The 25,955-nt window shown below is 36.0% G+C and overlaps 1 protein-coding gene across 1 annotated transcript; it reads right to left on the bottom strand.

The window, feature by feature from the left end:
• Positions 1-816: 816 nt before the first annotated feature.
• Positions 817-20,777, bottom strand: Phyhd1 (Phytanoyl-CoA dioxygenase domain containing 1). The gene is made up of 6 exons (XM_085205788.1): positions 20,621-20,777; positions 13,323-13,466; positions 11,189-11,305; positions 10,343-10,493; positions 7,212-7,457; positions 817-2,067 (listed from the first exon to the last, which is right to left on the bottom strand). Exons 1-6 carry the CDS (start codon positions 20,642-20,644, stop codon positions 1,880-1,882), a joined length of 870 nt encoding a protein of 289 aa, XP_085061914.1. The 5' UTR covers positions 20,645-20,777; the 3' UTR covers positions 817-1,879.
• Positions 20,778-25,955: the final 5,178 nt, after the last annotated feature.

Genomic DNA, 25,955 nt, shown 5'->3' with positions numbered 1-25,955 from the left:
CGGGTGAAGCGAATTATTTCATTCATTAACGTGGGAGATATGTGTCACACCCACAAGATGTCCTTTTCTAAACTTCTAAATCGTGGCACTAATGTCGAATTAGGTTTTTCGTCTACGTCTTCCAGCATTTAGCATAATATGTTGCATATGCATGCAAAAAAGCAAAGTTCAAACCAACTTTTATTGACTTTGCAAATATTTTTTTTGCTTAAGGATATAAAGGCACCGTCTCGTAATACAGTTCTGAGAACAGCCGGCATCTAGTTGTTGTTTTCCAATATAAAAATAAAATGAGATCGTCATCGATCGATTCCCCCTCGGAGAGATGAATTATTTTCATTTTCTCACTCTGGTAACAGGACACTTTGCGAGTATCATTTACTATATTTTGCAGATATTGCTATTTCACGTCAAAATTCTTAACTTGAAATGGCACGAAGGCAGTTCTGCTGAGAACACTCGGCAAGGAACTCATAGTTTTTCTTTTTAAAATAAAACATATATCTACTTATAATGCAATCGTAACGTTACGTAAAGCTTGTTAAATTATTATTCTTACATAAAGAATAAAATGCTCATGGGCCGCTCAATCGCCAGTCGCACAGATTTTTACTGTAAACGTGCCCGTTGTCGGTTCGATTCCCATTTCGGGAAATTAATTATTTTCATTTTCCCTCTCTGATGACATGAGAAAGCACGGCGTTGGCAGCACTAAGCAAGCGAAAAATCGTGTCTGTCTATCGTCTTTAAAATCGTGTGGCGCTTGGAAACGGCTGTATTAACACTAGGAATACTAAAAAATAAATAAAATACTTGTTTATTTTTTATATTTAATTCATAAAAATTATCACAATGTTAGATAGCTACAGCATATCACATTATTATAAACATTTGGTATCTATATAATATAACATTTTGTTTTATAAAAAATATCATCGTAAATACAGAAGAAAAATTTAAGTAAATTATTCATAATGCTAAAGTAAAAGTATAAAAAAATATACAATTTATAATATTTCCTGTTACAGCTTTACGCTGTATCTATCAATAATGCCTGCCATTATTGTAATTTATGCTTAAAATGAAAAGCTTCAAAGATAGCAATTTTAAAATGATTAAAAGATTTTGACAAGGTATCTTTTATTCGCTCACGTTATTTTATGAACAATTGGTTTCAATTTATTTCTATATTTGGCATCACCACCAGTCACTGTGTTTGAATTTACTTTAAAACATTCGATGGAAAATCCCGTCTGATTCCGTTATCCTATTTTTTCTTTTTTCTTTCCTCCATTTCACGGTTAGCCTAAGCAGGGAAGTCAGATTGAATCTAGTGTGTAGATACGTTTCCCAGTTACGGCTGATTTTTTGCGGCATTGCGTGTTTAGTGGCGGAACTCAACGCTGTGGTTTGTTACCAAAGCGAGAAAATGAAATTATTTAATAATTATTTGCCCCTACTGGAGTTTATATGTTACAATTATTTTAAAAAGAATATTATAAATTCTTATCCCAATCAATAATTTAATATTTAACAATGTTTTTGAACGAGTAAATTTAATTATCCATTGACATCAATACATTTAACTGTCAATTCTGTTTATTAAATGAATAACCATGAAGTCAAGGGGGGGCCACGGCTTCGCCCGCTGCTAGTATTTAATAAGATTATTTAAAGACGGAAGCTAGTGGATGAGGGAAGCACACGATCGTCGAAGGAACCCTTGAGGTTGGGAAGGCCTATTTCCAGAAGTAGGCGTATAACAAATTGGAATGATGATGATGATGACGATGACAGATAATAGAAGCCGACTTATTTTTAAATAACTTTTACTTTATAGTCAATTAAATAGTCAATTCATACATATGGAAAAAAAACATTAAATAATTTGGGGTGTGGTATATATATTCACGAAAGGTGCGTTCTCACCCTCCTGTAACCAATTCTCCGGAGAGAAAGTATTGTTTTGTTTTTCGACAACGTGGAAGGTGTAGGCGTGGCGGCTCTTATCACTTTTGTTCTGGGCGCTCTTATGTACCACGTGGCCGTGTATCAAAATGCAGGTTCCTGTAAAAATTAAAAAGTTAATGAATTACTTTTTTTAAACTTTTGTATTGACGTTGGGCGGTTATTTAAATAGGCTTGAGATAACGAGAAACATTCTTGAGAAAGACCGGTCCAAGAAACTGTTTTCTAATTGTTTCAGGTTTTTGACCCCAGGAAGTTCGGGAAGGAAGGCAAAAGTAACCCATTGCTAAGACGATCTGTTCTCCATTTGCCGCCCATATTTCGAGTAATCGCGTGTCGAATGATAAAACTCAAGGTTGCGCTTTATCTTGTTACCAAAACGAGGGAATGAAGACTCCCCTCAGTGGAAATCGAATCCACAACCCTCGTAACTCGCTAACAATCATACAATAAGCGTGCCCCGCTACGGCCTCAATTAAAAAACAAATCAACCAACCAACCAAAAAAAACATCAATTTTATTACAAAAAAATAAAAGGGAACCATTAATCCATTAAAAGTTCTTTGCAAGGGCTTAAAACTTATACGCATTCATTTCAGTGCAAACAGTTGACGCTACGAAGTAAACTTTCATATTACCCTCGTCCAGAATGAGCTTATTTTACGTGAACTACACAACAAGACGTCCTAGTTAGTTAGTGCATCAGAATAAATACTAAAACACTAAGGGATAAGTTGGATGCCAATTAATTAAGATTAAAGTTCTACTTATACCTGTACTTGTCAACTAGTGTTATTATCTCTATCCATATCTATATTATAAATTCAAAAGTAACTCTGTCTGTCTGTCTGTCTGTCTTTTACGCAATCAGGCCCAAACCGCTAATTTCATTGTTATAAAATACTCATATAGAGATACTTGAGGGTACCGGGATGAACATTGGATACTTTTTTTCTCATATTGTCGATATGTACCAATATATTAAAATATTTATTAATTTGACATACAATTTATTCCACCATGTTAATAACAACCGTCGTTGCTAAGCAACGATTTGCAAAGTTTGTTGTTAGAAAACGTCACCCAAAATGAGCTTGCTTAACGCATCTCTCTATTGAAAACTGAAAATAATTTCATAAATATATTTAATAAAATATTCGTATAGTTTAAGCGGGCGTAGCCGCGTTCGGGTCCACTAGTATATAATAAAACAGTAAAAATATTTTGGTCTCTACATTTAATTTTTGACTAAAATGGATGTGAATGTTTTGTAATATTTTTTTTTTTTTTTTTTTTTTTTTTATGGAAGAAGGACAAGGCAAACGAGCGTTCGGGTCACCTGATGATGATCACCGCCGCCCACGACCCCGTGCAGCACCGGAGGAGCTACAGGTGCGTTGCCGGCCTTTAAGGTGGAGATAGACGCGCTTTTTGAAGGTACCCATATCGTACCGACCTGGAAACACTGCCGCGGGTAGGCCATTCCACAGTTCGGTGGCGCGTGGAAGGAAATTTCTACGAAACCGCACAGTAGTGGAGTGCCACGTATCCAGGTGGTGTGGATGGTATTTAAGTTTGTGACGTACTGTGCGGTTGGAAAATTCGGCGGCAGGTAACAGGTCGAACAGTTCTTCAGAACACTCACCATGAAAAATGCGATAGAGAACGCACAGCGAGGAGACGTTTCTACGCAGAGCCAAAGTGTCAAGCCTTTCACAGCTTACTGGGTCCTTAATGATTCGAACAGCTCTACGTTGTATGCGATCAAATGGGTCAAGCTGATACTGGGGTGCACCAGCCCAGAGATGAGAACAGTACTCCATGTGTGGCCGAACCTGGGCCCTATATAGGGCCAATCGGTGTTTTGGCGTGAAGTACCGTCTCGCTCTATTGATGACCCCCAGTTTCTTCGAGGCCAACTTGGCCTTGCTTTCCAGATGATCGCGATACTGGCAGTCACTCGAAACATTAAGGCCCAATATGCTGATACTGGGCGCGGCTAAAAGGGGAGTATTCTGAAAGACTGGGGATACGATAAATGGGGTTTTTTTAGTGGTTAACGCGCAAACCTGTGTCTTCAGGGGGTTAAATTGGACCAGGTTCTTTTCACCCCATGAAGAGACAATCTCGAGGGACGCCTCAACAGAAGACACAAGTTTATTTCGGTACTGTTCAGCGTTTTCCCGAGAAAGACTTGCGCGGCCGGAGTAAACAGCGTCCACCGTGCTGTCATCTGCATAGCAATGAATGCTAGAATCTTCCAGCATGTCATTGATATGCAGAAGAAACAGCGTGGGGGACAGCACGCAGCCTTGGGGAACGCCAGCGTTCACGGGCATATGATTGGAGCAAAAACCGTCGACAACGACCTTGATGCTGCGCCCAGTGAGAAAGCTGGCGATCCACCTGCATAAGTTCTCGGGAAGCCCATAGGATGGAAGTTTGGCAAGGAGCGCTCCATGCCACACTCGATCAAAGGCCTTCGCCATGTCCAAACTAACTGCCAGGCCCTCTCCCTTGCTTTCAATAGCCGCAGCCCAACGGTGGGTAAGGTAAACCAGAAGATCACCGGTTGAGCGACCATGGCGGAAGCCATATTGACGGTCATTAATCAATCGGTGATCCTCTAGATAAACCAAGAGCTGGCTATTGATGATGCTCTCCATGACTTTTGAGAGTAGGGAGGTGATGGCAATAGGCCTGTAGTTAGATGGATCGGATCCATCGCCCTTCTTCGGGATCGGGTGGATAAGAGCGCTCTTCCATGAATCTGGGACTACGCCGACTGAGTAAGAGTGCCGAAACAAACGCGTTAGCACCGGTGTCAGCTCAGGAGCACAAGAACGAAGCACTAAGGGGGAGATGCCATCTGGTCCGCTCGACTTATGGATGTCCAAAGAGGACAGAGCTCGCCTTACAGCTTTTTGGTTGAACTTAACCTCAGGCATTGAGCTCTGGCACCGCGGGATGGTCGGTGGCGTTGATCCTTGGTCGGTCGGAGATCGGCTTTCTCCTTCGCCGTATGGACCAAGATGTCATTCCCCTTGCGTAAAGGCGGAAGCGAAGGCTGGCTGAAGTTGCCGAGTGCCGCCTTTGAGAGCGCCCAAAACTGGTGAGTTCCGGACGGGTAGCTCTCAAGCTTCTCGCCGATTTTGGCGATATGCTGGGACCTTGCTTTGGCAATTTGCCGCTTAAAGGACCTAGAGGCCCGGTTATACTCTCTTTTTGAGGCTTTCACCTTCGGATCCTTAGTAACCAGTGCCTCGGCCCAGATTTGATATGCCTCGCGTTTGCTAAGGGCAGCAAGTTTGCAAGACGTATCAAACCAAGGCTGTGACTTGCCACCGATGGGCACTACAGTGCTAGGAATGTAAAGTTCCATGCCCTGCAGAACCACGTCGGCAACAGCAGCGGCACAGGTACTAGGATCATCAGAAGAGAAGCAAACCGGTCCCCAGGGATAAGATGAGTAAAATGTACGCATCCCATCCCAATCTGCTGACTTGTAGTGCCAAACGCGACGAGTTGCGGGTGTTCTGCGACTGCCGCGCTGAACGGGCACGACACTCCGTACCAGGCAGTGGTCAGAAGACCCCAAAGGAGCATCGACGACCACCTGGTACTGTTCCGGGTGCGAAGTCAGCAGAAGGTCCAATAAGGAGGCATTGTGGTTGTCCACGTCCGGGAGTCGCGTAGGCGACTCGACCAATTGGGACAATCCATTCGCCGTAGCAAGGTCAAAAACGGCCCTCCCAGCGTGGTCGGTAGTGCGTGATCCAAGCCAACTGGCATTGTGCGCGTTAAAATCGCCAAGTATCACGACCTCAGCAGAGGGGATCTGTGAGAGCATATCGTCGATGGCCGATTGCATGTGCTCCATGAGCCGATCCGTTTCCGCATTGCCACTGTGGGACCTGTAAAGGCATGCGTAGACTCGGGTTCGATCGTCCGAGTCAACACGGAGCCAGATAGTCGACAGGTCCCGACCTTCAAGATTAGCAAGACGACGGAAACTCAGGTCCTCCCTTACGTACACAGCGACCCCGGCATGAGGCATAAAGTTGTGTTCTATTTTATAGCCGGGGTATTGGAGGTAGGCTGTGTCGCTCGGTCGGACAATTTGAGTCTCCGTCAGAAATAACAAGGCCGGCCGTGCCGTCTCAAGATGGTGGTGGACGGCATTCAGATTGGAGTGAAGACCCCTGATATTGGAAAAGTCCACGTTTAGTGTGGTAGGGGTTGCCGTGGGGCGTACGTCTCGTTTGCCTTGTTTGCAATTTGGTCTTGTGCGCGGTACGTTGCCCTCCCCAGAATTCGAAGGGCAGCCTGAGCTTGAGGACTCAGGGAGGGATTCTCCAGCACCGGAGGTGCTGGTACCCTCCTGGGGTAGATTCTCTTTATGTGCCGCTTTCATATTCCAGGGAGGGGTGGGGGTTGGGCTCCGGAGCCCGGCATTACCTAATGCGAAACGCAGTGGCATAAAGCCACTACTTAACGCCGGTTTTAAATGCCGGGGGTGGTATTGATCCGGTCGAGTCTGCCCAAACGTGTTGCCATTGCTGGCGACGTGACTCTACCACACGTACTTTAGTCGCCTCTTACGACACCATCAGTACCAGGGTGATCCTATTCTAGGCCGGGATCACACGGCCGAATATGCAATCATTACAGGTATTTTACAAACATTTAACATTTAAGGCTGTTCTTGAACAAGTAACTTAAATTATTAATTGACATGTTGATATCTGACTAATGTGTTGACATTTGATTGTCAATCAATTAAGTTTATTAAATGAATTATCATGTAGTTCAGGCGGGCGAAACCGCGGGGGTCCGCTAGTACTATCTACTATTATAAAGTGGAATATGTTTGGTTGAACGCTCTAATCTCAGGAAGTTATGGCTCAAATTGCATTAATTATTTGTGTTTGATAGTCTATTTATCGAGGATGGCGGTGGACTTTATCACGTTAGTCGTTTCGAAGTAATATAGTTATGTACGTTTGAGCACGGGGCCGAACTGTAAGCTAGTTAAATATAAGGGTGTCCTAGAGCAGTGGGACCGCGTGTGACTATGCATGTGACGGTTATGTGTTCAATTACAACTGAAGAGAAAAGAATAAGTTTCATTTTCTCCATTTGAAAAAACCGTGGTGTTTAGATCCAAGAAGAGAAGTTGCTGGGTCCTCCGATCTACTATGCTGCGTGCGCAGTACAGCGTTATGCTAAAAGAAACAACTTACCTTTACTTACAGGTACCGGCGTGAAGCTAGATTGAGGATAAACTGGTTCACCCTTATCAAATATCATTGTCTTATTTGAATCCTTATCAGGGTTTCTTATCAGTCTTCTGTGTACACCAGACTTATGTGACCCACGAGCCATCCAGAGGCAGCCATTTTGTAAAGTTGCATCCTCTAGCGCTATCCAAAATCCTACAGCAGGGATTGGATCTGTATATAAGAAGGTAGCGTCTTGATGTGGAACCACTGAAATTTACAAATATATACATTTAATGCGTTATTTACAATTATTTTTATTTTTTTATTTTATTTATTTAGTTTACATATATATTATCCTGAACTTTTTTAATACGTTGTACTTCCTGTTGACTTACTATCATATTATTATTACGGAACCTTCGGTGCTCAATTCCAGCTCGCTCTTGACCATTTTTTTGTATTTTATATATTTTTGTATTATATATCGGTACGTGCCAAATAATATTAATTTTACTGTAAAAAACAATGAATTCGAATTGTAGGTTAAAAATGTATTTGCAAGTCTGGTGCAAACAGAGTGCGGAGTTAGGTTACGTATTTATATTATACATCCAATTATAATACCAAAGGAGAAGAACGAAGTGATTCATTTCTAAGGTTTCTTAATAGTTCTAAAGAGAGAACTTAGCTTATAATATACAAAGTAATTTATGTTAGAAAGCATTGGAATGCAAGAATTTTGCACAAATACGTTTCAATATTTTACTTTGTACTTGTTAAATAAATTAGATATATAAAACTTTAACTTAACTTAACTTCACGCTTTATCCCTAGCGGGGTAGTCAGAGAAAACGGAGCGCCAAACGCTACGGTCTCTACTGTCATCAACCTTTTCATACATGCCCTCCGGGGGGTCCTCGTGCTTTTAATGTGACCTTCCTCCAGTATCTTTGATACTGTGTTTTCGAAGGTCAACCGAGGCCTCCCCCTACCTCTCTTACCACTCACTTTTCCATTATAAATCTTTTTTGCCATCTTTCATCACTCATTCGTTCGACGTGCCCACACCAGCTGAGCACGTTCTTCTTCATTCTCACCGTGACATCCTCGCTAGAACCTGCCATTCTGTGTATCTCTTCATTGCGGATTCGATCAGCTAAGCTGACTCCGCATATCCTACGAAGAGATCGCATCTCCACGGCATTTATCTTTCTTCTTCTGTAATACCCACGGTTCGCCGCCATATAACAACGTCGGTACCAACAACACTGCATTGTGTACCGCCAAACGCGCAGCTGTGCTGACGTTTCGCCGTCTCATCAGCAGCTAAGGCTCCGTGAACCCTTAACATGATTAAACCACTGCGCCACGAATGGCTTCAATGTAAACTTCCGATCAATTTTTCGAAACGTAACGTGTTGAATGGCGGCACTCAACGCCGGGCTTTGTCAATTGAAATTCTTCCTCTAATGGAAATCAAACTCACAACTATCACATTTACAGGCACGACGTTCCACTGCGCGACAACGGCCTATGTCAGTATTACGTAGCGGAAAGCCGTGTATCTCCAATATTTAATCATGTTGACAGTTTTTTTATTTGCATCTCCATCTTTCTCTCATCATCTCTTCTTTCATTGACATTTTTTAAATTAGTCGCATTGATTACATTTTATTTTGAGGCTGAGACAGTTATGGACTAGTTTCTCCCAAGAAGCGTATCAAGCGTATCACACAATATTTCAAAAATTTGAAAATTAGAAGTGGGGAATGGATACAGACAGCGTGAAGCCATAAAAAAATAATAAATAGAGATTATTTGATACAAGCACTTCCTAGTAGAGTATTTTAATTGTAATTAGTCTCGCGGTTTCGCCCGCTCGTACTATACTATTATTGGTTTACTAATTTTAATTACTTTAGCGTTGTAATGTAATTATATTATCATTTTTCAGATCATGTCCATACTCGTATATTGAAAACGAAACTTTCTACCGATTCAATAAAACAATTATTTTGTAGCAATTTTGTCGATAAAATTATTTATATTGACATGGCCGATTTAATTAAAAAAATATAATAGTGTCGACTGCATTTAAATTGTAAAATGTGTTTCTGAGATTAGTGTGCATAAAGACAGACAAACAAATAATTGTTTTGAGTTCTATTATATTAATAAAAACTCCCATAATAGATTTTCTCATATATCTTTCATGTACAGACACCGATTAGTTACAATTTTATTATATATATTTTTAAAATTAATTTTGTGTTGTAAAACGGAAAATGTAAACGCGATGGTTGTGATTTCGATTCCTATTCAGAGAAATAAAATATATTCTCGTTCTGGTGACACAAAGTACGGCTTTGAGGGCCAAACTGAGAACGATATGTCTAAATACGAGTACATAGTATATAGCATATAGTATAATATAAACATAATAACTGCATCATCATAGGGCGAAGTGACATCACTTGGTAGGGCCAACATGAAGTTACACTACTATTCATTTAAGCTGACAAGATAGATGTATACAATATATTGGCATACGATGGACACGCGTAGTTGGAACATTATCTAAATTTCTACACCGAAAATTTGATCCGTTGAAAATTTGATAGTAATGACATTTTAGAAACAATGTGGCGGCTATTAATTTTTCTTTATTTACTTGTAACTAAATTTTGTGCATACACTTAAGATTGTAAACTAATACTAAAATAATTTATTTACATTTTTAACCGACGTTTAGAAAAGGAGGTTTTCAGTTTGAAATATAAACAGGGTCATGTCGAAATGACGTTTAGTTGCTAAGATTTTTATGGACATACCTATAAACATACATAAACTTACGAATCATAACCTAAATAGATTACCATACTCGAATTTTATACAATATCAAAAATATGTGTATTTTAATAATTATTCCTCAACAATAATACTATTATTGGATTCGATCCCTTCTAGGAGAAACGATTATATTGATATTATTTTTAGTTTCCAGCTCTGCGAGACAAGGCGCGGTGTCAACTGTCTAAATACACGCAATGTCTTGCACATTTGGGTACAACAAGAGTGTTCTAACACTAGATTATATTTACCTACCGTGCTTTGCGGGAAAAAGTATAATTCTAGTAATAAAATTTACCTACCTTCTCCACCGAGGCCGGGGTTTTTGTAAATGTACATGCTTTGTACGACCGCTGGTTCCTGGAGGCCCAGCTCTTTGCAAACTGCTTTGACTCGATCACTGTATGTATAGCATCTAAAGATCGGATGGAGAAGATGTAGAGCATGTCCCACCTGTAGAATAATTAATAAAAAATTATGTTTCATATATAACCACCAGAGCAAAATAAATGAATTTATTAAATATTTAATTTGCCCGAGTGGGAATCGAACCCACAACTAGCACGTGTGGGATACACGTGCCACGATGACTTCAATTTTATCATTTGGTCTCGAATTTGGACGGAAATTGAAGGAAGAAGGCAAAGCTAGAGCAAGGCTATGGCTATAAAATTTACAATTTAATTTTTTTAGCATCCCTGTTTATTCCGTATACAACAAAATAGACAGAGACACTTTGTTGTCCACCTTTGTTTACCTCAATTTTCGAGGAATTGCGTGATGAGTGGCGGAACTTAACGTCGACTTTATTAATTTACTATTATATTATGTACCAGTCGTGGCTCAGGGGCACAAATTCAAATTAAAATATTTTTATTCAAAATAAATAGCCACTCGGGAAAAAATGTAAATATTTTATTTTATTTTATTAATATTTTGTATTAGTTAATTCGACGGAAAGTAGGGAATGGAAGTGTCTAAGACCGTTCAACTGCACGATGACCTTCTTTTCTTTATATTTTATTTATATGTTTTTTTTCTTACTACTACTGAATATAGCTGTAAATTAAATTTAAATTCATTTACTTGTTGAATAAATATAATATATTTTATTTTATACTCAGTATATAATAGTATGTTTTACTTACTTTGTTTAAAGAGATGCTGGGATCAACTTGTAGTTTGCCATCATCACTGACCGCGCCTTCTTCGTAAAAGTATCTTATTTTGTCGTTACTCTCCATGAAATATGTGTCTTTCAATTGCTGAAAAAATAATTCTATTGTTAATTCAACGTAACCGCGGAGGCGCGGCGCAGTGGAAAGAGGAATATTGTAATGTCCTTGCCTATTATGACGTGCGGGATAAAGCGTGAAAGTGAAAAGAAATACAAATATAATTATTATTATATATTTTTAACCGGATACTTTTTATATCTGATACGTTTTGCTAGGGTGCACTGCAAAGTATTCCAAAGGTCTGGTTTCCAAAAAAATTAAAAAAAATAATCCGACTGAAAAGTTTAATTTAAAACAATTTTTATATTATACGTCATCTTCACTTTACCACTGTACAACCTATTAAAATGTATATTTCTGAACAAAATATTATATCATATTTCGTCCTCACTAAGTAGTGCAATAAGAAGTTATGCTTTTTCTTTTCATAAGAAGCTTTTAAAGGTGTATAATAACTTCGCTAAACCTCGTAAACTGGTGTGTAAGTCTAAACATACATGTAACGAGAATATTAATGCTACCTGTTTCTTTCGCTTTGGGATGGATTATAAATTTTTTTGTCAAATAGAGAACGGAAGCGGAAGTGGAGAATGAACTATTTAAAGAAAATTTCATAAGCGGGGACAGTGTCTTAAAGGGAACTGAGTCACTTAACACTAGGTTTCCAATTTCCCTATACAAATCCTTCTAGATAAAGTTTAAAAAAGCTTATGCTTCTTGTAGAATACAGCATACAGTTGAAAAAAAATAGATTTGTTATGTTCGTATTAGCTTGTCATGAACTTCTCTACAAGCCGTATTCTTAGAGAGCTTAGATCAGAGATACTGCGCTGATTCATCACAATTTCTAACGACTTGATAACTTCCAAGTTGTTTGTGAAATTGATAAGTTTATTGGAATCTTGCTTATAAGATATCTCTATTATATTTTACTATGAGGCCCTCGTGATTGTAAACGCCACAATTGTAGGTACGATTCCTATGATGGAAGGAGTTATTTTCATTTTCTCGCTCTGGTAAAAGATAAAGCGCGTCGTTGAGTCTCCCCACTAAACAGTGTGTCTCAAAAAATGTGCGGAAAGATAGAACCCTACTATCTTGACACCGGTTTCGTACGGTCCTATTAATAACTTCAATAATAAATTATCAAACTTGTATTTCTATTCAATACAAACGCGCGCCTGAGAGTTAGCGTGCAAAACTAAATAATATTTTTAAATTGATATAATGTGTGAAGCCGCACCATGATGGATGAGATGGGGAATGTCTAACTGTAGCAATGGGTAGACGTTCGGTTCTCACTAGGGAGAATATTAATATATTTTTTCGTTAATAACAACTGCGACTACATTTCGAATAAAAAAATCACGGTTTAAGATTACGCAATGTAAGAGACAAAATGTTAGAAACGTATGCTGACAAGTGCCTTTCAATCATTACATCTTGGATTTAAATTTAGCCTTCATCCAGAAAGAATATCATCGAAAATAAGCTAATAGTAATAATTTATTGTAATTTTAATTTCATTATTTATACGCTACAAAACAATAGTGGAACATAATTTCACAATTGCATTTGTAGCGAATAAATCGAGGACGCTGATGTAGCGTGTTTTAATGAATGTTTATAAAGAATGTAATAGGACTTGTGCAATACCCCAATAATACAGTTATATAATAACATTTATTTTAAAAACAAGCCTTCGAGATGTTTCTCCGTCCTAGTCTCTTCCAATTGGAAGGAACATCAACAGTTGTTGCAGCGGCCTTTATTGCCACCAGAGCGGGAGTCATATATCGACTCCGGGAAGTAGGTCAAGTTGCGTTTGCAACATTTCACATATACCAACACACATATCAACACTGCAAGTTAAATGAACGTTTGTTAAAGTTATATTTACATACATATAAATGTCATTACTCCGCCCAGGAAATACAAATCGTTACCCAGATCGGTAGTCTTAATGTATTGTCTTAACACTAACTTTGCCTATCCTGCTATAAGCAAAATAAATAATAAAAAAAGGCTTAAAATAATTAAATACCTTATCATTTTCAACAGTAGAAAACACTGTAAGGTTGCCAGAGTTGGGTGCTTGTGTCGTCAGCTCGTGTCCAGCCGCCACCAGTTCCTCACATTCCGCTGGGCGTAGGAAGTCTTCTAGCACCACATACCCGTCTTGTTGGAACTGAAAATTCATATTTATTTTCATATGTTTTTTTAATAATATAATGGGAGCCAGGCATGGCGTGACGTTGTGGTGGTGGGTTTAATCACCACTCGGTCAATAATTATATTTATATGCATTTCCTCGCTGGGCCAGACGAAGCGTGGCACTGAGCTCCGCCACAAAACATAATAATATATTATACTAATTATATTGAGTCTAAACGAGAATAAAATGTGAATTTTTATGTTAAAGTGCGTAACACTAGGTTCCCAGGGTCCCTGTATTACCGTATTAACCTCTGTTTCCTACATACATTTTATATAGGTATGTATATGAAAATTCATTTTTTTTGTAGAATTGTCATGAACACAAAATCACTATACCTACCAAGTGAAACGAATATAATCAAACTCTTAAACTTCTTTTGTTTTTGAAATCTGTAAAAGTTTGTAATTGAATTGATTTTCGTCGTTTTATCCAAAATTTATATGAGGGGTTTTCACATTAAAAAAGGGAATACGTTGGAAAAAAATATTTATTTTTATTTTTTCGCTTTCGCCCTGTTCCGCATATAGCAGTGTAGGGTAGAGGGAACATATTTTTGAGACACTCTGTTCTCCGCTCTCCCGAACCCAATGCATCGCTTGAGCACCGCAAAGAAATTAAAATATTTATTTTCGAATATATCTTAGTACTTCTCTATTGTAAATCTGTTCTCTGTGCTCTAGCAAGACAAGCCGATTAGTTCCGCCACTCAAATACGCAAAGTGTCGAATTCTATATTTGAAATTGGATTGACCCCACAACCAACATACAGACAGACCAACTGTGCCTAAATATAAATATATAATCATAAAATAATATTTTTCTGCCACAGTACGTAAAGCCACCGCATCGCTGAATACTTGTATAAGAGACAAAAATAACTCCCAACAAAAATAGCAACCACGTGGGGGTGTTAGAAACCGTCATAATATGTAAACAGATTTCAACTATTAATAATTAATAACTACTAATTATTATAGAACTACTAAGTAATAATATATATTAAATAATAATTATTTTAAACTACTTTTTACCAACTACTTCGCCTGCGAAATCAAATATATGATTTAGAACCATTTTTCATTTGTTTCTTTTTTCTATTTTTTGTTTAAGTTAATTTATGTTTGTTTTTCGTTTTGTGTTTTGTGTTAGTTAATCCATTATAGTGTAGTAAAGTATTAAATAAAATAAATAAATAAAATAGAAGTGGTGTAGAGAAGTAACTACAGGTACAGTAGGTTATATAGGCTTCCTCGATAACCGGACTATCGAAGAAGATTTTTTTAATTCTAACCAGTAATTTCTGAGGTTACGTTCAAACAAACAAATTCTTTAGCTTTATAATTCATACCTATATTATAAATTCGAAAGTAACTCTGTCTGTCTGTCTGTCTTTTACGCAATCAGGGCCAAACCGCTAATTCAATTGTGATAAAATACTCCTATAGAGATACTTGAATGTTTTGGGATGAACATAGGATCCTTTTTTTCTTATATTTGTAATATTGTCGATATATACCAATGTATTAAAATATTTATTAATTTGACATGCAATTTATTCCGCCATGTTCTGCCATTAAAAAAAATAATAGTCATAAGTCTATTCTTATGAATATAATTTTTTGACATATATATTTTTTATGGACAAGACAAGTCAAACATGCCCTACGTAAAAATAAAATTCAAATAGACGAACAAACATAAAAAATATGGTTAACGAATACACAACTCCCCCTTTTTCGAAAAAAGCGGTTAAAAAAGGTCTGTTGTATAGCAATTATAATGTGAAACTACGAATAATTGATAGAAAGGTAGCCTTTTGTTTGGACGTCAGAGTAGTCGAGTTTAATTGCCATTGACAAGGAGCTAGCTCCCACGTGTACAAACGAAATAAAGAGAAACTCATTGAAACGTAATGGCGAAACATTTTTTATTCAAAAACTAAAATTCTAAATTGTGGCACTAAATACAAAACGTCTCATATAATCAGCGGAATTTTTAATTTTATTCCCCGAATCGGAATCGAACTCACAGTCATTACTGCTTACAGTGTCTAATTGCGCCATGAGGGTTTCTTTTATATGAAAAATAATTGAATAATTCATTATTCATATCGCAGAATAAGCAAACAGACTGTTTTAGAAAATGAAACTTTACTGAAACTTGCTTGAAGGTTAATTATATATGAAATATTTTACAACAACAATAAATAATTTATAGTTATTATACATCTTGTATAATTTTTCTTAAAATATATACATTTATATATAAATTAAATAAAATACAAAAAACTTGTGGAAGGTGTCATACATGTCACAAGTACTATTTGGCGCAGAGGCACAAGAGTGTGACTGGAAACGCGATGGCTTTTCCTCGCTCTGGCAACGGCGTTAGGTTGCGCGATACGCAATTCCTCAACTATTCGAGGGAAAGTAGGGAACGGAAGTGTCTTAATGGATAGCGGAGCGTCTTAACCTCAACTTGCAAAAAAAATAACGACTACGGCAAAAAAACTAATACGACGGCTTCATTTTAGTATTTGTTGATTTATCTCTATATATATATATATATATATATATATCTATATATATATATATATATATATATCTATATATATAAAATCGAAAGGTCACTCACTCATCACGAAATCTCAGAAACTACATGTGCTAGGAATCTGAAATTTTGCGTAGGAGTTATTTATAGGACGTAGGTCCTCGCTAAGACGGGAGTTTGCAATATTCGACTTCTAAGGGGTTGTTTTTGGGGTCGAACGTTTGTATGAAACTTTGTTACTAAACTTACTTAAACTTTGTTAAACTCTCAAATTTTGCATAGACGTCACTAGGACGTAGTCATGGAGACAGAAATTAATAATAACATAGTTCACGCGGGTAAAACCGCGAGCGGGCCGCTAGTTTTATGATATAAGTATAACATTTAAATATTTATATATTTAAATTAATTTAATTGTTAATTGGCATTTCTGAGTACGTTTATCAGTGTGTAAGTTACAGTTGGTACTTCATATCGATCGTTCCTTGTTAGATACCCATCTCGATCTCGACAATGCCTAATAAATGAATGAGCGTTTGTCAGTCATGCAAGCTACATATGCTCTGACCTATTAAGAACGAAAACCAGAATTGTTTTAGATTAAATATATATATAGTGGAGGCCGTAGCTCAGCGGTAACGTGACGTGACTTTAAACGCAACGGTTGCGGGTTCGATTGCCGCCTCAGTATAGTAACAAAACGATGGGGCGTTCGGTTCCCCGGGAGCGGAGTGACTTAGCACTAGTTTCCCCCAGCTTACCCAGCTTACCCAGCTTACCCAGCTTACCCAGCTTACCCAGCTCAATTTGGGATTCAGCGTGATGCTAAATAAAAAAATATTTAACGTGAATTAACTACCACAGTTAAAAATATAAAAAAAAAAGCAAAACAAACACGAAAGTTAATAAAAAAACACGTGGAAACGAAACGAATTGAAAATGTGAATATTGAAAATACAAATCTGGCGTACATCAGTTGTTTTAGTACAAGATGTACGTCAGAGTGTATGTGTGTATCTACTGTGTGTAACTACGGAATATAAATTTCATTTACTTTAAAAATTTAGATTAAATGAAAAATGAAATTTAATGTAAACAATGTATCCAATTTTTGCTTCACCATATAGAAAGGTTTATCTTGTGAATGATATTATTATACATATTTAACTAGCGGCCCCCGTGCGGCTATGCCCACTTGAAATAAACGAATGTTTATTTAAGTGTATTTAAGAAAAAACTGTACAAGCGCGAGTCTGATTCGTCAAGAGAGGAGTCTGCACCAATTTCAGAATTGTCATTGGGAAATACCTCATAGGTTTTGATGATGTGGCGAATAAAATTAACTTTAGTCTACGGGAAGTACTACTATAAGCGGTAAATTTCATACAAAATAAAGCAAAAAAGATGTATAAATGCTTTTGATAGCGTTGTATTAGAAGCTTAATTTCTGTGCTGAAAAACGGACAGAAAAGTGACCCTATAATTGTTCCGTTTTTTTCCATCCGATTTCCGATACAAGTGATGATGGAAATCAATGGCGCGCTTTTTCTCGTAACATATGTGAGCGAGTAAAATGAAAATAATTTATTCCCTGTAGAGGGAACAACACACATACACATGCGTAGGTAACAATGGTTCATAACTTTAATTAAATAAATATTGTTAGGAATCATGAAAAGTTTGCTAACACTATAGTATATTAAAAATATATATAAATAAATATAATAATAAAATAAAGTCAATTTTATATGTAAGGACCTAATACACATGTACTCGTAGGCTATTTATAGGAAAATAAACTTATTTTTACATATTAAAAATAATTGTTCTTTTGTATTTATTCCCGGAAGATGAAATGACTGTGCGACACAGTGACGAGTGCTTCGAGAATATTCGCCTGAATGACAGCTTGCTTTAAATATACTCTTGTATTCCTTTAAATTTTAGGAAATTTCGATAATTTGAACGTACGTTGAACCGAGATGTGAGCTTTTATTAACTTTTCCTTGGAGTTTATGTTTTGAATTTTTTTGTTTCATCCATTATAAGAAACTTGTTTTTATGTATACACATGAGGCCAATCGTGGTGCAAAAGTGTGACTGTACACGGACAGGCTGTGGGTTCGACTCCCATTTGAGTATTTGGAATATTTAATATTTCCATTTCCGCTCCATTCTCAAGCGCAGCGTTAAGTTACGCCGCGCAACATGCAATGTATTCAGAATTCGACAAAAACTAGGGAACAAAGTGACACTAGGTTATCTCTGACAACCTTGCCATGTGTGGTTTAGAACGCGACGCTGTGCGTAGAAACATGAAATTTGGACAGATTTTTATTTTAAAAATAATTTGAATACCCACTAAGAAGTGATTTTGAAAAATGTTAATCCTAAATTTAATCCTAAATAGGATTGAAAGTTTGCATGGAAAATAGGGAAATTGAAAGCTTACATCGAAAAATCTTTAACGACCGAGCCACCGATTTTTATAAAATTCTAAATTTAGACTTAAGAATATTTTCATTGAACATGTGGTTCATGGTTTTTTAGAATTCAGTCCCTAAACTGAAAATATTTTCATTAATATATTTAATAAATACTCATATATCTCAATCGGGCGAAGCCGTTCTGGTCCGCTAGTAATATTGTAAAGCTGAAGTGTTTGCTTAGTTTTAATAGATCGTACCTACAACCATTGCTTTTACATTCAATCAAAGTGCAGCGATAACATTAAACGTAGTATTACAATACATCATAGATATAGGTATATATAATTGCGTTGTTGTGCCATTTGTTCGTAGTGTAATATTGTTCCTAATAGAACATACTAGTTGTTTATAATTTCAAGGTTAAACGAAGTGCGTCACCCAACATATCTTTAAATGGATGATAAGTTCATAATATCTTTGCTTGCTTGGAGTTTACGACACAAAATGGAATATTTCTTGTTTTCCCGTTTCCCTAGCCACCTCAAGAAATTCTCTCTTAGTGCTTTACTACGGCTACCTACGGAAAATATCAAAAGATTAGCGTTCTACGCCGCGTAATTTTGGCTTTGCATTGTCTGTCAATTACTCAGTAACGGTAGAGTTTATATAATATTATATAGGTACATACAAAGATGAGTGCAAATAACAGGAACTATTATTTATTATAAGCAATTCACGTTTGTGTAATATTGTTATAGCTATTAATGACTAGTTCGCTTATCAGTCCGTAGGTCACATTGATAAGACTTGTTAAGATAACAACTTGGATATTTAATATATTTATAGATGGCCACACTGCAAATGTTATCAAAATTTTAATTTTCCATTTTTTTTAAATAAATATTTTAAATATTTAAAAAAATCCAATGATGGAGCAAGTGTCCAGACCGTTGTTGGCTAGGGCTCCGAAATGGGATTTCTAAATACGCGCCGTTTTAAATAAATCTGACTATTATATTTCAATTCTAGGACTGAGCGAGCAGAGAGAGTTCAAATACAAACTCTTTTTTGTTGAAAAAAAAAAATATTAATTTATTAACCTACAACCTAAAAGTGCATACAAACAAAGCCGTGGACCACCACTAGTTTGTTATAGAATAGTTATGTTCAAGCAAAGCGCAGCTATTACAATTACTTTTTAGATGTTAATTTATTTATCTTTATGAATTATTTAAATGAATGTTCGTAATGTAAATGCAAATTGTCTAAAAGATCGTGTGGAATGAGAATATCCTATACTCTCCCGTAAGTGGAAATGAAATCCACAACTATCGCGTGTACATTAATACGTCATTGAGTTCTTAGGCAGAGAGTAGAGAATAGAATACGTTACTATATTCTATGTTTCATAGCATAAAAAATAGATTATGTTAAGATATACGAATCAGAATTTAAAATAAATATTGCATATTTTATATGCTAAAGAATCGTCTTTATATAGATGTATCCTTGAGTAGGTATGTTTGTTTGTTTTTATTAGTATATCACAGTTTCAAGCGGTTACTGTTTATAAAAGGGTAGGCATAGGGCCATCTAGTACTAACACACTCCGTTCTCCACTCACCGCCCAATTTTCTAGACATTGCGAGTCGAGTGGCTGAACTCTACACCGCATTTTTGTCTTATTACCAGTGAGAGGAAATGAAAATAAATCAATAATTAAATTTATATTATAATCGTATAATATAATAAATGTAATAATTAAAATAATAATATCAATTTCATAATAAAATTAAAAATTTATGCACAATTATTACTAGAAGATGGATAATACTAGTTAATATCGGGATTACAGTGTGAAGCTAAAAAAAACAATAAATAACACACAAAAAAATGCGCTTGCGCAGTACAAAATCAATAATTCGCGATTCGCGACAAGCATAAAATACTTAAATAATGTACACAATACATTCCGTACACAAACACTTGAAAAATCCCTCACAAACCAGCTTACTAAACTAAACTACAGACAATACATAAATTATATAAGAAAGTTTAAAAAAAATACACTGATATAAAAAATATTTATTATTTTTTTCAATATATTTTTTTATTATTTCATAAAATATATAATATTATAAATACCTGAGTCCGTATACTGTTCTTCATATTGATACACCCGTTTCGAGCAAGATTTCAACATCGACTAACTAAACTAGTAACTATAATGAATGTTTTACCCACGCATTGTTCATATATAAATATGTTGTGTGTCATACATCGCTTGCCAAATGCCGATATGATGACTGCAGGACCACTCAGAGCCAACGGTGTATGTGACGTGGGAGCAAACGCTATTCGGTATAGAGGTGCGCGGGCGCATGTTTCTTAACTGACTCGTTATGTTGGTTTTATTTCTTTTATTTTTTATTATGGCCCTAACTTTTGTTGCGATTTTTTATTCGATTTTGTAGTAATATATTGATTTGTTCGACGTGTGGCTCAGCGTCTGATTGAAAACGAGGAGGTTGTGGGTTCGATTTCCACTCGGGGAAATTAATTTTTTTTCTTCGTTCCGGTAACAAGACAAAGTGCGACGTATAGTTCCGTAACTGAACGTGCGGAGTTACAGTTATGAGTGAAAAACATAGACTTTTTTCAGAAATTTAGTTATAGAGTACCTACTCTACAACCTAGTTTTAGGTCTCTCTTATCTTATCTATTTATAAGAGCAAGCACGATTGAAGTTACTACTTAGGCTCGGAGCTCTTTCCTGCTGGTAGTACTGCTTCCAAGCTTACGTGGCCTTAAGTAGGGTTATTAGAAGGTCTCCTTATGGAAGGGGTAGACTATTCGAAATTAACCGATGCGTTGAATACTCGCGCTAACTAAAAAGTAAAAAAGTAAATAAAAAGCAAAAAATATTTTTTAGAAAAAGCTTATTTTTATTATTATTATTATTATTTATTTAAACACTCTAAAAAGAAGAAATTAAATTTAAACTATCAACTCATAACCTCATAGTACACAATTTATGTGATCATAAAAGCTTGTCGCGCAAGTTACTTGTATAAATAAACTAGTACTAATTTAATTACGTAAACTCTGCTAAGTTTAAATTTTTAAAGTTTCAATTTAATTAAATATCGATTAGCGCGACAAGCTTTTATGATCATATAAATTGTGTACAATGAGGTTATGAGTTGATAGTTAAAATTTAAAAGAAAAACTTTATTTCTTGTTTTTTGAGCGTTTAAATAAAAGCTTTTTCTAAAAAAAGTTTTTTTGCTTTTAATTTTTTTATATATACGCGATGACGAAGGCGGAGGCGAATTAGACACCATATGTACGACAATTCCCGAAAAACAGAATAAAATGTACTCTAAAGTTAAAGAAATAGGGTTAAGAATCCATTGTTAGGTCAAAAAATAAATACGGTTATGAGTAATGAATAAAATGTACGCAAACGTCTTTATTTGGATTCATTGATAGTTCTTATATGTATATCTTGTATTACAATAAAGAGACGCCACCGTAACTGTGGATGCGGCGTTTGTGGGTTCGATTCCCTCTCTGGGCAATAAATAATTTTCATTTCCCCTCTCTAGGAAGGCGATTGGCGGCTTTAAGTTACGCCACATTGGCTTGAATTTGGGCGAACGAAGTATCCTAACGGAAGGTTCTCTTTGCCTACTCCGATAAGGCATAAAGCATGAAGTAAAAAAATAATATTATTTTCTTTATAAGTAGATCTACGTCTACATACGATCTACGTACGATCTTTATATATAGGTAGGCTTGAAGAACCTAATGTCAAGACACTTCGATCCCCCAAAATTATCGAATATGCTGTGAAAAGACATAATTTTAGACAAATAAACGTATCTAAATTAATAAAAACTATTTCTAAACAGAATTATAAAATTACTAGCGGCCCGCTCGCGGTTTCACCCGCGTGAACTATGTTATTATTAACTTCTGTCTCCATGACTAGGTCCTAGTGACGTCTATGCAAAATTTGAGACTCATAGCATTTGTAGTAACGAAGTTTCATACAAACTTTCGACCCCAAAAACAACCCCTTAGAAGTCGAATACTGCAAATTCCCGTCTTAGCGAGCACCTACGTCCTATAAGTAACTCCTATGCAAAATTTGAGATTCCTAGCACATGTAGTTTCTGAGATTTCGTGATGAGTGAGTGATCTTTCGATTTTTATATATATATATATAAAAACATATATAATAAGCACAGCACTAAAATATGTAGAAAGGATTCAAATATTTGCACCACGCGGTAATTGAACTCACGACCTTCAGTTATTATTGGCACTAGTCCACACCGAAGGCCACTCCGCCTATTCTTAGTTCATGCATATTTTAGCGTTACTCCTGAGAATATATTTTAGCAAGCCTCGTATAGCTCATATGAGGAACTCAGTTTACAAAGGCGTACAGGAACGTAAAATTAAAATTTTAATTTTAATAATATTTTGTTTATTTACGTTAGTGTTAGTGTACTGAATAAAACAACCTAAGTAATTTAATTTTTATAAAGTGTAATTTATATAGTGACATAGAGGCACAGCACTTGATTGTAAAAGAGAAGGTTCTGGGTAAGATTTAGACTCGGGCAATTACTATGAAAGAAGTTAAAGTAAACAAGGCGAGCCGTTTCCATATCAGCTAGTAATCAGATTTTCAACCACAAAATCCATCATTTGAGGTCCCCACAGTAATTAGGCTTTACCATTCGAGCCCACATCGGTTTTAACAATTTTCGTTTGTTTGGAGTTATGTACATAAATTATACATTTTTTTTTTACTATTCAAAAGTAGGTTATTAGGACAAAACCAATGTACTACATATTTTCGAGAGATCATTGTTTGTATCGTCATATACGTTTTGTTGTGTTATCAAATCAAAAAAATATATTATTGTCGTCCACAAACTATAGTAGATATCCACTATCTATCTATCATCAAACTATAGTGATCCCTGTTCCACCCCCATGTTGGTTAATCCCCCAAGAAAGATTTGAACTCACAGTCTCTGTATACAAACAAGCATTTGTTACAAGTTATAATGTGATAACTATTTCAATGAAATAACAATAAGGCGGTCCTTGTAGAAGTGTAATCTATACCAATATTATTATTCGTATCTTAAGTGGTCCTTATTTTTAAATATATATTTATATATATTATATATATAATCTGAAAAATTCTCCAATAAATTATAAAAAAACATATTACGCAAGTAAAGTTCAAGCCACCTTTTCACTACTTCCATCATACATCTTTTAATCCAATTTCCATCCTATTTGAACTACAAAATATATCGATGCTACAGTACATCGTCTAAATGTATGTGCGATGGTTGCGGGTTCGGTCCATATTCAGGGATCATGAACTAAGCGCGGCGTTGAGTTTCGTCAACGTAAAATGACACGAATTCAAGCGAAAAACGGACTACAGAGAGTCCTAACATTATGTCCTATCTGATTACCATTATCCATTGAAAAGGAGCAATTTTTATAATATTTAATTTCTTGTTATACAATTCCCTAGGTAACTTATATTTTCAGCAGTCAGAATTTCAAGTCGAAAGATTTTTAAGAGGAAATTGTAGAATTTTCACTTTGGGAATAATTTATATTTATAATGTAACAGTACTCGTCCTGTTAGGTGAAATACGGTATTTTGTTCTGCAATCTTGTGTTGCCTTTTATATTTAAATGCCTCAAAGATGTCTTGTTCCTTAAAATAGTTCATAATATTATGTATCGGTTTATTAGCAGGTTCGCAGCAGGTAGACAGAGAGCAGAGGGAAGTCAGGTCTAGGTCTAGGATGTCTTTATAAACGTGTTATGGAAGCAACTTTATAAAGATGGTCATTTTTATCTATAAACTAGAAGACTACTCTGTCTGTCTGATGAGTGTAAGCTCATAAGATTAGCGGGCACAAGTGCATAGACGAACAGACGAAAATTTTTAAAATCATTGTTTTGCGTTATATTATATTGTTAGATATATTATAGATGCCCCTAATAATAAAATTTCTCATAAATCTTCAACGTACAGACATTGGTCATTTGATTTCTGTTTTTAATTCAGGTTTTTTTGTGTACTCTACTCTATGCGAGATAAAGCGTAAAGTTTCAATTAACTAACTCCATTGGAGAAACAAAATTAATCAACATATAAAATATCCACCAATTAAAACATCCTCAATAGCAGAGCAAGCAGAGTGCATACAGAGCAATGGAATCGAACCCCCATTCGTCACTTTTCCACTGTGCCACTGCTCCACATCAGGCTCAATTTTAAATCAATGATATTTAAATTATAATTCAAATTAAACGTCCGGTCCGTACATTGACACGGGCGTAATCCCATATTCAATTATCCATATCATATTTTAAGGGGAACATCGTGCGTTGAGTATTTTTGAATTTAATCCAACGCGATGGATTGGACAATTTTTTTGATAAGTCTTTATATTTAAACTAGAGTTGTGTATGTCATATGCCATATGCCACAGTGGGTTCCCTCGATCAACTACATGGATATGGATAGATGATCGAAGGTTACATTGAAATACTTAATGTTATGCACTAAAGCTTATAAAGACCGTAATGCGCAGCGGCACAGTGTTTGACTGTAAATTTCCAATCGAGGAATGAATTATAAGCTTTACTCCACTCTGGTAACAAGAAAAGCGTGGCGTTGAGTTCCTGCACCTCGAACATTCTTGTACAAGTAGAAAATGAGGAACGGAGTGTCTTAACACTAGTTCCGCTCTGCCTACCCTCCACCTGCTGTGTGTGGGATACAGCGTTGTAATTATAACTTGAACTAAAATTTTCGACTGGCAGAATCTCATTTCTCATCATACGTTATGTAGGGGAGAGCGGGGCTAAAAGTTACCGAGGTAAGTTGTTCCGATGGAAATAATTTCGCGGAGAAAAGTGATAGGAATATTTAGTAAACATATAGTGAAATGCAATGTGATAGCGCACCCATGGCCAGCATATTGAACAATCCAGTGGCATCCGAAACCAATGGAATAGCACACGGGTGTCGTTGGTGCACGATTGTAAATATTTTTGCATTTCATATTTTTGGTCTATCTCACAAATTTTAACGATTAGCCTCGAATATGTTAGTGTTTTTTTAACATTATATTACCTACTATTTCGGAACACTATTTATAAATTATTTATGTTTTCTATATCTTATTTATATTTAATTTTTTTTCAACACGTGTTTTTGGGGCTAGATGTTCCCTTTTTTTGGGGCATGTTGTGACCTGTTGTTGTGACGAAAAACTTTCGCCAATTCATTTGTACCAATAATGGGATGTAAATATTGTAATTTTTCATACTAAAAAATAATGTAATTTAGTAACATGCGGACTTATGCTCGGAAATCAACTCGAGGTTATGTGTCATATGAGTTGATGCAAAAAGCAGCGGATTT

Source organism: Heliconius melpomene, chromosome 21 (genome assembly GCF_056956725.1).
Source record: "Heliconius melpomene rosina isolate 202511_hmr_F chromosome 21, ASM5695672v1, whole genome shotgun sequence".
NCBI classification, from domain to species: domain Eukaryota; kingdom Metazoa; phylum Arthropoda; class Insecta; order Lepidoptera; family Nymphalidae; genus Heliconius; species Heliconius melpomene.
This window is presented reverse-complemented; position numbering and strand designations above follow the sequence as displayed.